The sequence below is a fragment of the Sinocyclocheilus rhinocerous genome, unplaced genomic scaffold, assembly GCF_001515625.1.
Source record: "Sinocyclocheilus rhinocerous isolate Xijiao unplaced genomic scaffold, SAMN03320098_v1.1 scaffold495, whole genome shotgun sequence".
NCBI lineage: Eukaryota > Metazoa > Chordata > Actinopteri > Cypriniformes > Cyprinidae > Sinocyclocheilus > Sinocyclocheilus rhinocerous.
This window is the reverse complement of record NW_015629560.1, coordinates 697,322-710,512: the sequence shown is the minus strand read 5'-3', so window position 1 is coordinate 710,512 and position 13,191 is coordinate 697,322. Positions and strand designations below refer to the sequence as shown.

Sequence of the window (13,191 nt, the reverse complement as noted above, 5' to 3'; positions counted from 1 at the left end):
TCGGTCTTTGTAGGAAAACATTTTTATGACATCTTTTCCAATCACCCATATGAAGATGTAACTACTACTCTGCCACCTTTACTAATAGAAAGTAAATGTGCATGTGTACCAAACATGTTTCTTACATGTTTCTGGAAGAACATCAAATTTCATAAATCTATATATATTGATTTATATTTCATAAATCATACATCTATATGGTCGTAACTTCTCTCAGTTGTTACGATTTCACAAACATTATTTTATGACCTAATGTATTCAGTTTTGTACAGGAACGGACTGGTTGTAGACAGTTTTCCCTGTATAAGTTGTGGAGCAGCTGTCAAAACTAAATTAGGCTTCCCAAGTCAAAGGTGTAATAATACATAGCTTTAAGCACGTAATTTGCATTATGCTGGAGATTTGTGAATTATGACTATTGCTTACCTGTAAGTCACTTACCTCAAGTTATATATTTTTTTCTTGTACCCACAGGAGCAGATCATGGCCTACGCCAGCAAGTAAAACACTAGCTGCAAACTGGATGTTTGCTGGATCTCTAATGTTAGAAGATTTTGTTCATGGAATGTATGTGTAAATTAATAAATTATATTTTATTCCTCGGTCTTTGTAGGAAAACATTTTTATGACATCTTTTCCAATCACCCATATGAAGATGTAACTACTACTCTGCCACCTTTACTAATAGAAAGTAAATGTGCATGTGTACCAAACATGTTTCTTACATGTTTCTGGAAGAACATCAAATTTCATAAATCTATATATATTGATTTATATTTCATAAATCATACATCTATATGGTCGTAACTTCTCTCAGTTGTTACGATTTCACAAACATTATTTTATGACCTAATGTATTCAGTTTTGTACAGGAACGGACTGGTTGTAGAAAGTTTTCCCTGTATAAGTTGTGGAGCAGCTGTCAAAACTAAATTAGGCTTCCCAAGTCAAAGGTATAATAATACATAGCTTTAAGCACGTAATTTGCATTATGTTGGAGATTCACTACTGCCAGAATTTGTAAGGCAAAGGTGTACATCAGAACTACATTGGGAATGAAGTGTAAGTGATGCAAAATACATCTTGGCATAAACTTATATTTTGAATAGGATTCCAGTGTCCTAAATCATAATTTACTAATGAAGACAAATAAAAAGTCTACTATACATTTCAGATCGCTCTAGCAACCCTTTAACCAAATTAACTTATATCTCGTGAAAATTCACACAGACGCGCGATTATTGGCATGCCGTTGCAGTTTTCATAATTTGGCGCGAATTTAATTCGCCCACTGTAGATAATGGAGGTAAACGACTTGACAGTAAAATGGTTGCTTCCTATTACTTCCCAGTTTGATCAACAAGGAAATCCATTCATCTCATTCTGAGGTAAGTAAGCAAGCAATAATCGTCTATAATGTTTGCTATGTACTTCGTGTCTACATAGCTTCTGATTTTTTAGTTATACTACCGTTAATGCTGTTATGTCGTCAACCTTATTCTAAGCTGTTTGAGAGAAAAATATCTGTAACCTTCAAAAATACCTCAAGCTAGATCTACTTGATGGATCAAGAGAGGTTTGTAGGCTAGATGTATTTTATCTTTAAAATCCCATTTAGTTAAGCTATTAAACAGCAGATTTTTCTTATATTTTTTATTCATGTACAACAGGCTATCACTTCATACACAACATTGAATTGGAAAGCATATTTATAGCATTTGCTGTCGAGAATACCTCTAAAAATGGCAAAGCAGTACATGATTTCATGTCATACATTGAACTATGACAACTGGTTAAAACAAACAAAAAAGTACATTATTGAAGTGTATATACAGACATAGTAAAATACATAAAAAGGTATACTTAAGCAGCTTTAAAGAAGTAGATGGATTAACGAGATGCAACAACTGCACACTGCATATTTAGCAAGTATTCATGAAATAAATATTTGTACAATAATTCACAAAACACACAACATGATACTGCCAAAAACTGGTCCTAAATCGGTCAGCAGTATGCACCTGTCACAAAATCTAACCTTGTTCTGCCCAATTACACCTGAGCATCTCTGCATACACAAAGCAGTAACATTTCAACGCTGTTCTACATAATGACCGCCTAAAATGACTTAGAGCCATTCACAATAACTAACCCAAGTTTAAAGACATAAATGAGGTTCAAGATACTCTAAACTCTGTTTGCATGTTGGCATAAAAATAACTCCATTTTGAATACAGTAACATAATGTCTACTTTAATAACCAGTAGTCATTTGAGTTATAGTTTATCCAAGTATTGAGCCATGTTAGCATTTATATACCTTTTTTAGTTTGATAATGGCTGCAGTGCAAGTGTATTCAACTGCATGCAATTCAGTGTTAAAAACCATATCTGGTTAGAACTTGGGTAAAAAAAAAAAAAAAGCACCTATAGAATTTCACCAAGAGTGATATGCTTCTAAAAATGTTCCAACTCAGCTCTTCAACTCTGCTTCTTAACATACAAACAGATAAGCATAAATACATGCATTACTCATTAATACGTAAAACAGCACTCATGTGCTCGAGTAAAGTGACTGAACATGTATGATTTGTCCTTATCTCTACCTGCCCAATGAACCCCAAGATAAGCTGCTGATCCCAAACAACTTTCCAAAACATATACAGATGGCTGTAGCTGAACCATCTACTCTATAAAGTGTTAAATGCTAGATAGGGGCACTAAACAGAAATTTCAGTATAATTTACCATAACCTAAAACAGCACCACACTACTGTGCAAGCACTACTACTAACAAGTTACTTCAGAGGAAGCTACATCAATAGCTCAACACAATGAATTTTTACAATGTTTTTACATGTATCCCACTGCACAATATCCTGCACAACAGCATGAATCAGGAGCTTTAAATGGGTGCATTAAACACTGGACCTTTGAAAACTACCAAGTTAGACAGACAGACAGACAGTGTCTCAGGTGAGACGGCAACTGAAAAAAATTTAAACATACAGTAGAAATAGCAGGCTGGCCTGGCCATCTTTACAAAAATATAATGATTTCTTTGTGAACAGTTCTGTAAGTGTTTAATTGATGAGAGGGGAGAGTGTTGTGATATAGGGCTGCAGTGCAGGGCAGGTCTGAAACTCAATTAAAGAGTTATGGAGGAGGACAAAGAGGGGCTGCTTCAGCAGGTGTTTTGCACCTGCTTGACCCCTATGCTCCCCCTCATGCTGGTGTCCACTGCAAGACTGCAGGCTTTAATGAATGTTGAGCTTGTGGAAATGATCGAAGGTGGCGCCAAGTGCCCAGCTTGTCTCCACATTATTCACCTTTTTAGTAAGCTGTTAAAAGAAGAAGATCATTAATCCATTATGCTGCTGCCTAATCTGTGGTACTTCATCTGACAAGGAATGTTAACTTTGGCTCTTGGCAATTTACTTTTGTATGCTCAAACACTGAGCTAGTAAATAGGTTTGAGACCAATTTTAGATCCTCCCCATACAGTTTCAGAGTGTCACATTTTTAAATTGTTTGAATATTTTCCACTCACCTGCAGAACAGTGCTGTCCTTGAACCCAAATCCCTCTTTCAATAGGCATGTGATATAGGTCATGTCCATGCACAAAAAGGGGCTGATCGGACGATATTTAGTCATCTTGTTGCACACTTGTTTAAGAAAAAGCAAAGAACAGTAATTAGCTGTGCTTGCTAAGGGAATAGTACTTACTTGCTAAGTACTATTGCTCATACTTAAAGTTAGAGATTTGAACAAACCCTTGAGCCTTAGTATTAAACCTTGACGCATTTCTCATCCCACATAGTCTGTGCTACAGACATGAGTTATGCTTCAAATTGGGTGGCTTGTTGAGGAAAGTGGTGGCAAGTATCTAGCAACCACCCAGAACACCCTAGCACTAAGAACTACTTTGAAAAGTTTTGCAACCACATAGCAATGCTCATGGCGAAGAGTTTTGCACGGACAAGCACCAATCACATTTTCTTCAGAAAATGTAAATATTTTGTAACTCTGTGAGTACAGAATTGGGCAATAAAAATCCAAGACAAGATTAAAAGACTAAAAGATTCCTATGTTGCACAAGAGATGATAAGCATAGTGTATACACTATCCAGTGAGTCCCAGACTGTTGATTGTCAGGCTACAGTGTGTCAGAGTCTGGGGAAAATCAGGTAAGACACTGAGGCACCAGTACTGTGTTTGCTACAACCGTCTGGCATGTCTTTGTGAAACAGGTCTACCCAATGTTTTGTTTTTTCTCCAGCTAACACTGTGATTTGTAAGAGTTTGAGATGAGGAAGAAAGTGGGAATGAATAATTTCATACCCTAGGTCGTACACAAGTGCTGATAGAGCTCCAAATGACGAGGGATACCAAGTGTTCCCGCAAAGGGTGAGACATTACGTCCTGCCTGCCTCCAGTTAGATATTGGGCATTAGGTGTTGTCTCACGGTCAGGCAGGAGGTGGGTATCTACAGGGCTGCTGCCACTGGAATAACCGATGTGCCAAATGCGGTTCATCGAAACCATGCGACAGTGTCAGAGTACAAATAATAGCCTTACATAAGGCGCCAACTCATTCCCCCTAGCGATAAATCATCTCTGCAGACATTTACTAGTGGACACAATCTACCAAGATTCCATGAATCAATTTCAGGTCTCAAACTGACATGTGCGTCACATTCTGCTCAAGAACTAACAACATATTCCTCTAGTAAGGGTATGGAAAAGCTGAGATAGCAGGTCGGAGAGTTACAAAAAAGGTGAACACACACAAGCAGAAGTTTTTGTGTGGGAGAGGTGCAACCTATGTTTATGTGGTGGCAGAGCTATCATTTTGTGAAGCCAGTGTGATTGTCAAGAACCTCAAATGCAAACAAGCACCGAGGGTTTATGTTTGTGCAATGTGTGCGGCAGGACTTTGACCTGAGTGTTCTTTGGAGAATGGGAGAACATCCAAAGTCTTACCTTCTTTGGCTCTCTTTTTAAAATCCCTGACTTCCACAGTACCGCCACGGGACTCGTCTAAATGATTGAGACAATACAGTTTGTTCAGCATAACTTTTAAAGATGAATCATTTGTAGATATTCCGTAGCATTGACCCTTATCCATAATGTAGACCTACTTACCAATGAGACCAGACTCCACAGCTCTGTCATAGTAATAGGAGAAGGCATAGAAGATGCTGCACAAGTGCTGATAGAGCTCCAAATGACGAGGGATACCAAGTGTTCCCGCAAAGGGTGAGACATTACGTCCTGCCTGCCTCCAGTTAGATATTGGGCATTAGGTGTTGTCTCACGGTCAGGCAGGAGGTGGGTATCTACAGGGCTGCTGCCACTGGAATAACCGATGTGCCAAATGCGGTTCATCGAAACCATGCGACAGTGTCAGAGTACAAATAATAGCCTTACATAAGGCGCCAACTCATTCCCCCTAGCGATAAATCATCTCTGCAGACATTTACTAGTGGACACAATCTACCAAGATTCCATGAATCAATTTCAGGTCTCAAACTGACATGTGCGTCACATTCTGCTCAAGAACTAACAACATATTCCTCTAGTAAGGGCATGGAAAAGCTGAGATAGCGGCTCGGAGAGTTACAAAAATGGTGAACAACCTATGTTTATGTGGTGGCAGAGCTATCATTTTGTGAAGCCAGTGTGATTGTCAAGAACCTCAAATGCAAACAAGCACCGAGGGTTTATGTTTGTGCAATGTGTGCGGCAGGACTTTGACCTGAGTGTTCTTTAGAGAATGGGAGAATGTCCAAAGTCTTACCTTCTTTGGCTCTCTTTTTAAAATCCCTGACTTCCACAGTACCGCCACGGGACTCGTCTAAATGATTGAGACAATACAGTTTGTTCAGCATAACTTTTAAAGATGAATCATTTGTAGATATTCCGTAGCATTGACCCTTATCCATAATGTAGACCTACTTACCAATGAGACCAGACTCCACAGCTCTGTCATAGTAATAGGAGAAGGCATAGAAGATGCTGCTTCCCTTGACTTCAAAGGGCTGGTGCACAATCCCTTTCACCACCCGCATTATCTCTTGGTAGCACAACTTATACCCTGCAAAACCTGGAAATAAAGGACTAGATGTATTTACTGTATTAATGTCTATTAAAGTTTTTTTCAGTAATTTCATCAGTATAAAGTCTGGTGGTCCACTTTGAAGAAATCCCTGTTTAGATAGGAGCAGTCAGTCTGACGGACATGTGAAGCAACCAATCACAATTAGTTTTTTTATGCTGTGCTGGGGTATATTTGCTCAGCAGGGTCCGTCCCATATATACCCAGTACCTTGTAAACTGAATTTCGCCTCCAGTAGGACACCCAGAACCAGTGTATAAACAGACATTAAGGCTTCTGTGGGCGGTCCAACCTAACCTTAACCCTGTGCTTGATATCTGAGGTATCTTGAATGGAGAGTGCCTCCTTACAACATAATGTGGTGAGTTTGAGCAGGGAGAGGTTTCCTCACAGGAAGCTCCAAATAGGCAGCTTTCATATGACCTGGAGCTAACTGGCTGGTCAGGTCTACCAGTTGGAAACCATATGGACTGCTTAACAAGGCCAATCATAGCTGGTAATTCTGCACCACAACATTGCTGAAGGGAGAAAAGGCTAGGCTAAATGCCAAGCATGTGATCTTTTTTACATGTCTGTGGTTAGAGAGTGTTGAATCATTTGATGAGTGAACTGAGTGAACTTGACTATTTAAATAGGCAGAAAAAGACCCTGAGCAGATTTTAGTTTTATTCTGACTATAAATGGAAGCTTGAAGTCAATGTGAATGTGACATTTTTGCATGAAACAAAATGTAGTAACTAGATAAGAATTGACCATTGTACTGAGATGTAACCACTGACAATTGACTGAATTGTGAAAGGTAGTCTTTATCACATTGAATTGTTCACAATAATTGCAACTGCATGCAATAATAATAATAATTCTGACTTTATTATGAGACTGAGGTCACTCACCATCTGGGATTCCACTGACTTTGTAGGTGAGTCCACCAAAGCTCCAGTCTTCTCTGAATTTTTTGGGTAAACAAGAACTTCTGAAAACTTTCCAGTCAAGACCTGAAGGTCGAGCATTGTGAGAAATTAATAATCATCCATTATGAAACAAAGTTAGAAAATATAAAAACACTTTATTAATAATTACCATCAGCACCAAGAGCGCCAAGAGTTGCCAGTCGTGCAGCAATTAGTCCATTTCCAAGATAACTGCAAATGGGAAAAGCATAAAAATGAATTTTTTCCACTGATGACATATTGTTGGTCTTTGTCTGGAAAGGGACACAATAACTGTTGTATTGTCAAGCTATCTGACCTGTGAGTATACAACTCAAAAGTGTTGTTGAACATGTTGATTTTGGCAATGTAGTCTGCAGGAGCAGTCAGCACAGTTTTCTGTGAAAGAGAGGAGAACAGTGTCACTGTCAAAAACTACTGAAAATTCTAGCTAGTATATGTCAGCTGTGATTTTGTCTTATCATTATACCTTTAACCGAGGAAGGAAAGTAATCTGAGTTGAACCCCCACCCAAATCCAGGATCCCGACAGTTTTCCTTGTTTTAACATACAGGTGACCTGCAGTGCAAAGGTTTAGTAAACTTGTTTAATATCAGTTATTCAAATCCATGAAAGGCATGTAAAAGTATATTGGAAGTTAGAAATATATCTAGGGCTAGCTCTTACAGCTCATGGTGGGAGCTGAGTCATGGTCTACTCTTAGGCTAAACTGAATACTTTAATAACTTATAATAACATATGACTGTACCTGTGAGGAAGTTTACTGTAACCCATGCCAAGACCCCTGTAAGAGAGAGAATCCATGCAGTTGAGATGCAGAATTTGAACACTTAAGTATTTAGTCTCAGCTCTAAATAACATGGTAAACACCAGTCACTATTTAGACAATATTTGACATTTGAACCTTTTGATAACTCCAACAAGTAGTTTTGATATATTCAATAGTACTGCATTAAGATGTAGGCTAATATATCCATCGAAAGTATACATCTGTACATCTACACTGGGGCCATCAAGGACCAGCCCAGGTAATTAAACATGTCTGAGATGTGAAATTAGTCACACCTCATAAAACCACAAGACAAGTACATGAATGTCTGTGTTTTCATGAAAGCGAATGTCAACTTAAATTAAAAAATGTGGAGGATTATTTTATATTGAGCGTGGGAGGCTTCCAGACAAGGTTTAATCCAGACAGCTATATTAAACACTCAGGTCACTATCACAATAACAGACACAGGAAAGCTGGTGTAAAAAGGATGTTTCAAAGTCTGTGCATTGTGTTGTGGGTTTAATTTACATTTGTGCTTCAGATTGGATGTGGTAAATAGAGAAAGGTTATAGTACCCTCATTGGTGCCATTCATGATGGTGACACTGTTGTTTGGCACAAAGAAAGGAGAGTCGTCAAAAATTTCTTTGACCTGTGGACACAAACCAGAAATTACACATATTAACCATCGTGTGCAATTTCAGCTCTACAATGTAAAGAAATCTAAGAGTTCATGATTCATGTGTTCCTCTGTAATGTACACCATAAAAAAGAAAGAAACCATTTGGTTGGTACAACATAAAAATTCAAGCCGGCTCTTTTTATCTGGAGTCGACGGGAAGTTCACTGAATCAATCTTGGGCAAATTTGTCTGAAACTGGGCAAGCAAGAAACCACAAGTGTGGCTGGTGTGGTGGCGTTGAATACGATAATTCAAAAGGCATTTGGGTCCCTTCAACTCCAGACAGCCTCAGAACAGCTGCTTTTGCACAGTATTGGTTTCTCTTCTCTTACTTTTCCTGTCTTTCTTTCTCTCCGTCTCGCACACAGCGTGGTTTATTCCTTCGGGATGGTTGGTTTCTCTACTAAACTGTCTGTGAAGAAGAGAAAGCCTTACCTCATTCAAAAGAGCTTTGGCTTTTTCTTGAGGCAGCAGGCGCAAGCCGGCAGTGGCTTTCAGAACCACAGGTGTCTGTATCCATTGCTCTTTGGGAATCGTCTTCTTTGCAACCTTCAACAGCTGCCTAATGGTTTCTCCACCCTAGAAAATTTAAAACATGTAAATATTATTACAAGTATTCCTCAAAGTGAGCTAAAAAGCCATTCTAGTCCTATCCTTTGACAATACCATGATCTATAATGAGCTTAATTGTCAACTTTTTTGTCTACCAGCAACAAGGTGTTTCAATAGTGAGAATTAACTTTTTCATACTTGTCTTGTGGTTACATAGTTGAGAACCACACCAGTAGAATACTGGCATAAAGTGAACTGTTTTTACTACAATATCTGCAAATGTCACAAACTAAAGCATAACTGCTCCATCTAGAATTAAAATTCCATACTGCTGAATAAAGACTTTTTGGTGTTTTTGATGTTGTCTTTAGTGGAAATGTTAAAAAAGGCTTTCTTCATCTGCACTGTGCAGACGAGACTGGAAAAAGTCAAAGCTATTAGAATGTAATAGAAGTAACACATTCCCTGATGTTGTTATAAGAAAGTTAGTGGCTTACCACTTCGGGAATATCCGCATACGCTGACAGTCCAGGCTTCACGGCATGGTACATCTCATTGTCAAGCACTGGAAGCTCAACTATGGGACACAGAGACAGACAGAAAAGTCAGAGGGGACAATTGAAGATGTCTGCTATTAGAAGGTGCACATTAGCGATGGACTGTGGGCAACTCGACTCCATCTTCTAAGGTTATTGTGCATGAGCAGAGACGTTTGGTTATTGTATGTTTACCACAAATGGCGACCACCAAGATTTTTCCAGACAGGAAAATTAAGAGTTTCTCAAGGCTCAGAGTTGACCTCATCAGGAGTGATGCCATGTCTCCATTTGATGGGTATTTTGTGGAACCGATTATTGCATTATCAGCTGAAACCCATGGTCTTTAACATATTGCTAAGGGCTGCAATTTATTAAAGGAAACTGCAGCTGCTTATTACACAACTTTCTCCATCCCTCTTTCCTCTTCCCACCCCTGTGTTTCTGTTTGCCTTCTCACCATGCAGCGAATGAACCACGGCAAACACAGACACAGTAAGCAGACGTGCTATGACACACAGGCTCCTGAGAGGGATGCAGCGAGAAAGTGATCAAGAGAGAGAGAGAGATGAAGAGGGCAGCCATTCACGGAGTCTGCAAGGCGGGACTCTTCAAGATAATTCTGAGTTCATGGTGTAAGCTACACTGAAGCATGGATGTGAGTCAGGACCATCAGAGCAACACATCTGGGGAGGATAATATTCAAATTCTAGCTACAAGAGGAGCAAGTAAGTTATCTGGGGAACTCCAGAGCTCATTTAATGTGCTAAAACAGGAATATGGAGAAAGGACTTACCTGGGTCTTTTTGAATGAACTTGTAAATATGGATACGGGTGCCGGTGCTGCCTGCATCAAACATGATCCCATAAAAGGTGCGACTGAAGTTGACTGGACGAGGGGCCACTGCTTCCGTCACCACAGGTACCTCTGGAGGAAGCTGATTGTCCATGCTGGCATGGTGATTGAGCGCACGGTAGCGGTTGTACATATGGTGGTTGTAATATGTTGCCTCTGCCAGGAAGTACCCGGCAAAAAGCCACATGGACACCGCCGTCAAGAGTAACATCTGCTGAGACATGGTTTCTTTCTCCCACGCCGACACTGCAAACAGCTGAAGGCTTGACCGGCGGTTTCTTGAAAAAGTGACTCAAGAGTTTTTATGGAGGAGGATGTGTTTGCTGTTTTTGCCCGGTCTTGTTGAGAAAGAGTCTTGAGGGTGTACAGATGCAGCAAAGGTCTACAGAAAAGATGAAGAAGAGAAGAAAGAGAAGATGGAGAGAGCCAGAAGGAGAGGGTGAACACAGAGACACACTTGGGACTGGTCGGTCATCTGTTTACAGTATATAAAGACATAAGTGCTTGGCAGGGGGCCATGCCAAACAACGGCATCCACCAATCCTGAGCCTTGTCATCGCAAGCCTTCTGAAATCCATCCTCCACCATCCCCTCCCCTTGCTTATAAAAATGGACATGGAATACCTGCTAAAGAGTGCAGTTTCTTTCTCGTCAATTACGTGCAAGGCGTTCAAATTGGCAATACCCTCTCATACCCTCCCCCATCATCTGAAGTGGCTTAGATGCTGCTAAAATGTCTTCAGAAGAATAAAAGAGAGTATATATTAAGACTTCAAAACCAGCTGGATTGCTAGGAGTAAATGCATTGGTTTAAAAATATATTTTATGGGTGTACTTAATTAAAACTTACAGCTTTACTTTCTACTTAAGGCCAGTCTTGTTACTTCACCACTTTTTCTTTCTCCTAACAAGCATTTAAACCTACTCATGCAAGCTTCCAATTGATGCAAGCCAGCTTCCTTTCCAATAATAGTAGTTATATCATGAACTAGCTCCTAAAGAATCTTAAATGGCCATTTAACTGGGATCTTGAGATTCCGTGTTACACGTAGTTAATTTGAGTTATTTCTCTCGTAACTTCTAAAATAGGGCTTTTCCCTCCTTTGTTCGCTTTAAAAGAGGTGTAGACATTATCTAATTTATTGTAGGAGTTTGTGGCAAGGGTATAAAATGACATTATTATCATTAAACTTCAGAGCTCAAATTCAGGGTAGACAAACGATTTCTTGTGTTGTTTTCACATCAGTTGCCAGGTATTTTGGCACAGCAGATGGTAAACTTCAGTGTCTGTGTACTTTCAGTGCCCGCAGAGTAGTGGAAGATCCTGTACCCAGGACACGTAGGGTCAAACATTAGAATCAAAACACTTCACCTTTTTTGAGGTCAATGGCTACATTTAATAATTTTTTTTTTTTTTTTAAGTTACTCTAAAATATAGGATTTGTAAATGCAAAATGTTTAGTCATCTCCTTACAAAAATGTTATGCAAGGCATATTGTAGAATTATACAGAGAGAAAGCATATGAGTAATTGCATTTTCTTAGGTGACAGTCTTGCTAAGCACTGAATTTCAAGCTTTTTGGCTTTCTTCAGCAGTTTCTTTATTGGTTTTGACAACAAAAAAAACAATTAGGTGTTTAGATCCTGCAAGCAGGAGCAGACGCCATTGAAAACCTACGAACTGAATAGTATAGGGTTACACAGGGGTTTTCTCGACTCTGTGAACCTTGGTCTCACATCAAGGAGGGTTGCACAGATGAATAGTTTTGTGCAATCCTAAAATATTCAGGCCTGACAGTAGGGTTGCATTATGATGACATGTCTTTTTCTCTTTCACTTGCAACTAATGAAAGTGGTTCACCGCACAGTGAGTTAAGAATGGCTCTCTCTGCCACTGCCGATGAGACTCGGGTGAGGGATGGTGAAGAGCAGAAATAAGGGGTGGTGGAGCCTGGTCTGCGATTTTAGTGCTGAGAGGGGAGATGAGAAGCACAGAGAGGGCAGAGGGAAGGAGGGAGAGAACCTGGGTGGAGTTTGGCAGTGCCTTTGCTCCCATCATGCCATTCCAGTCCCCGGACAGTCGGCTGAGCAAAGCAACAGTTCCAACGTTGTAATTTGGAACTAAAAATATTACACTTTCTTTCCAATACTGTGTTTTTTTTCTTCTTTTTTCAAACTGCGGTACCCCATTATGGTCTTTTCTCCCGTGCCAAGCATGCATGTGCAGGCCCTCGTATTGACTTCTGACAAGTTAAAAGAACACTTTCAACCATGCCATAGCAACAGCATAGAGCTAATTTAATAGGTGCCAGGCTACTTAAGTATCATAAAAATTGCTCACTCTCCTGCAAAAGATCATTGCTTCATGAGGTTTCCTATTATGCTGTTAGCTTTCAGGCTGGACATGTCTATATGGCACTGCATACTATAGTGTCTATGTTACAGCAGCAGTTAAATGCACCCTATTTGTCGCTAAATGAGCACTTATGTTCACACATAACTGAGACAATTACTGACAAGGCAGTCTGTACATCCATGGAATTATCACAATACATCATAAACAGTATTTATGGCATAAAGCAGGGCAATTACAGTACATTGTTTAACTGATGCAATAAAAAAATAAACTAGGATGCACGCCAAAAGCCTGACACATTCAAAACCATTTGTGTGATGTTGAGTATAACATGTTTTGCCACAACGAAACAATAATAATTTGGAAGAATT

General features: G+C 39.5%; 1 protein-coding gene across 1 annotated transcript; it reads right to left on the bottom strand.

The window, feature by feature from the left end:
* Positions 1–3,026: 3,026 nt before the first annotated feature.
* On the bottom strand, positions 3,027–10,790 carry LOC107739256 (ectonucleoside triphosphate diphosphohydrolase 5-like). Its single transcript, XM_016551290.1, has 13 exons — positions 10,405–10,790; positions 9,570–9,649; positions 8,956–9,099; positions 8,415–8,490; positions 7,816–7,851; positions 7,537–7,625; positions 7,366–7,445; positions 7,198–7,259; positions 7,011–7,112; positions 5,962–6,105; positions 5,800–5,856; positions 3,549–3,664; positions 3,027–3,339 (listed from the first exon to the last, which is right to left on the bottom strand). Exons 1-13 carry the CDS (start codon positions 10,685–10,687, stop codon positions 3,256–3,258), a joined length of 1,353 nt encoding a protein of 450 aa, XP_016406776.1. The 5' UTR covers positions 10,688–10,790; the 3' UTR covers positions 3,027–3,255.
* Positions 10,791–13,191: the final 2,401 nt, after the last annotated feature.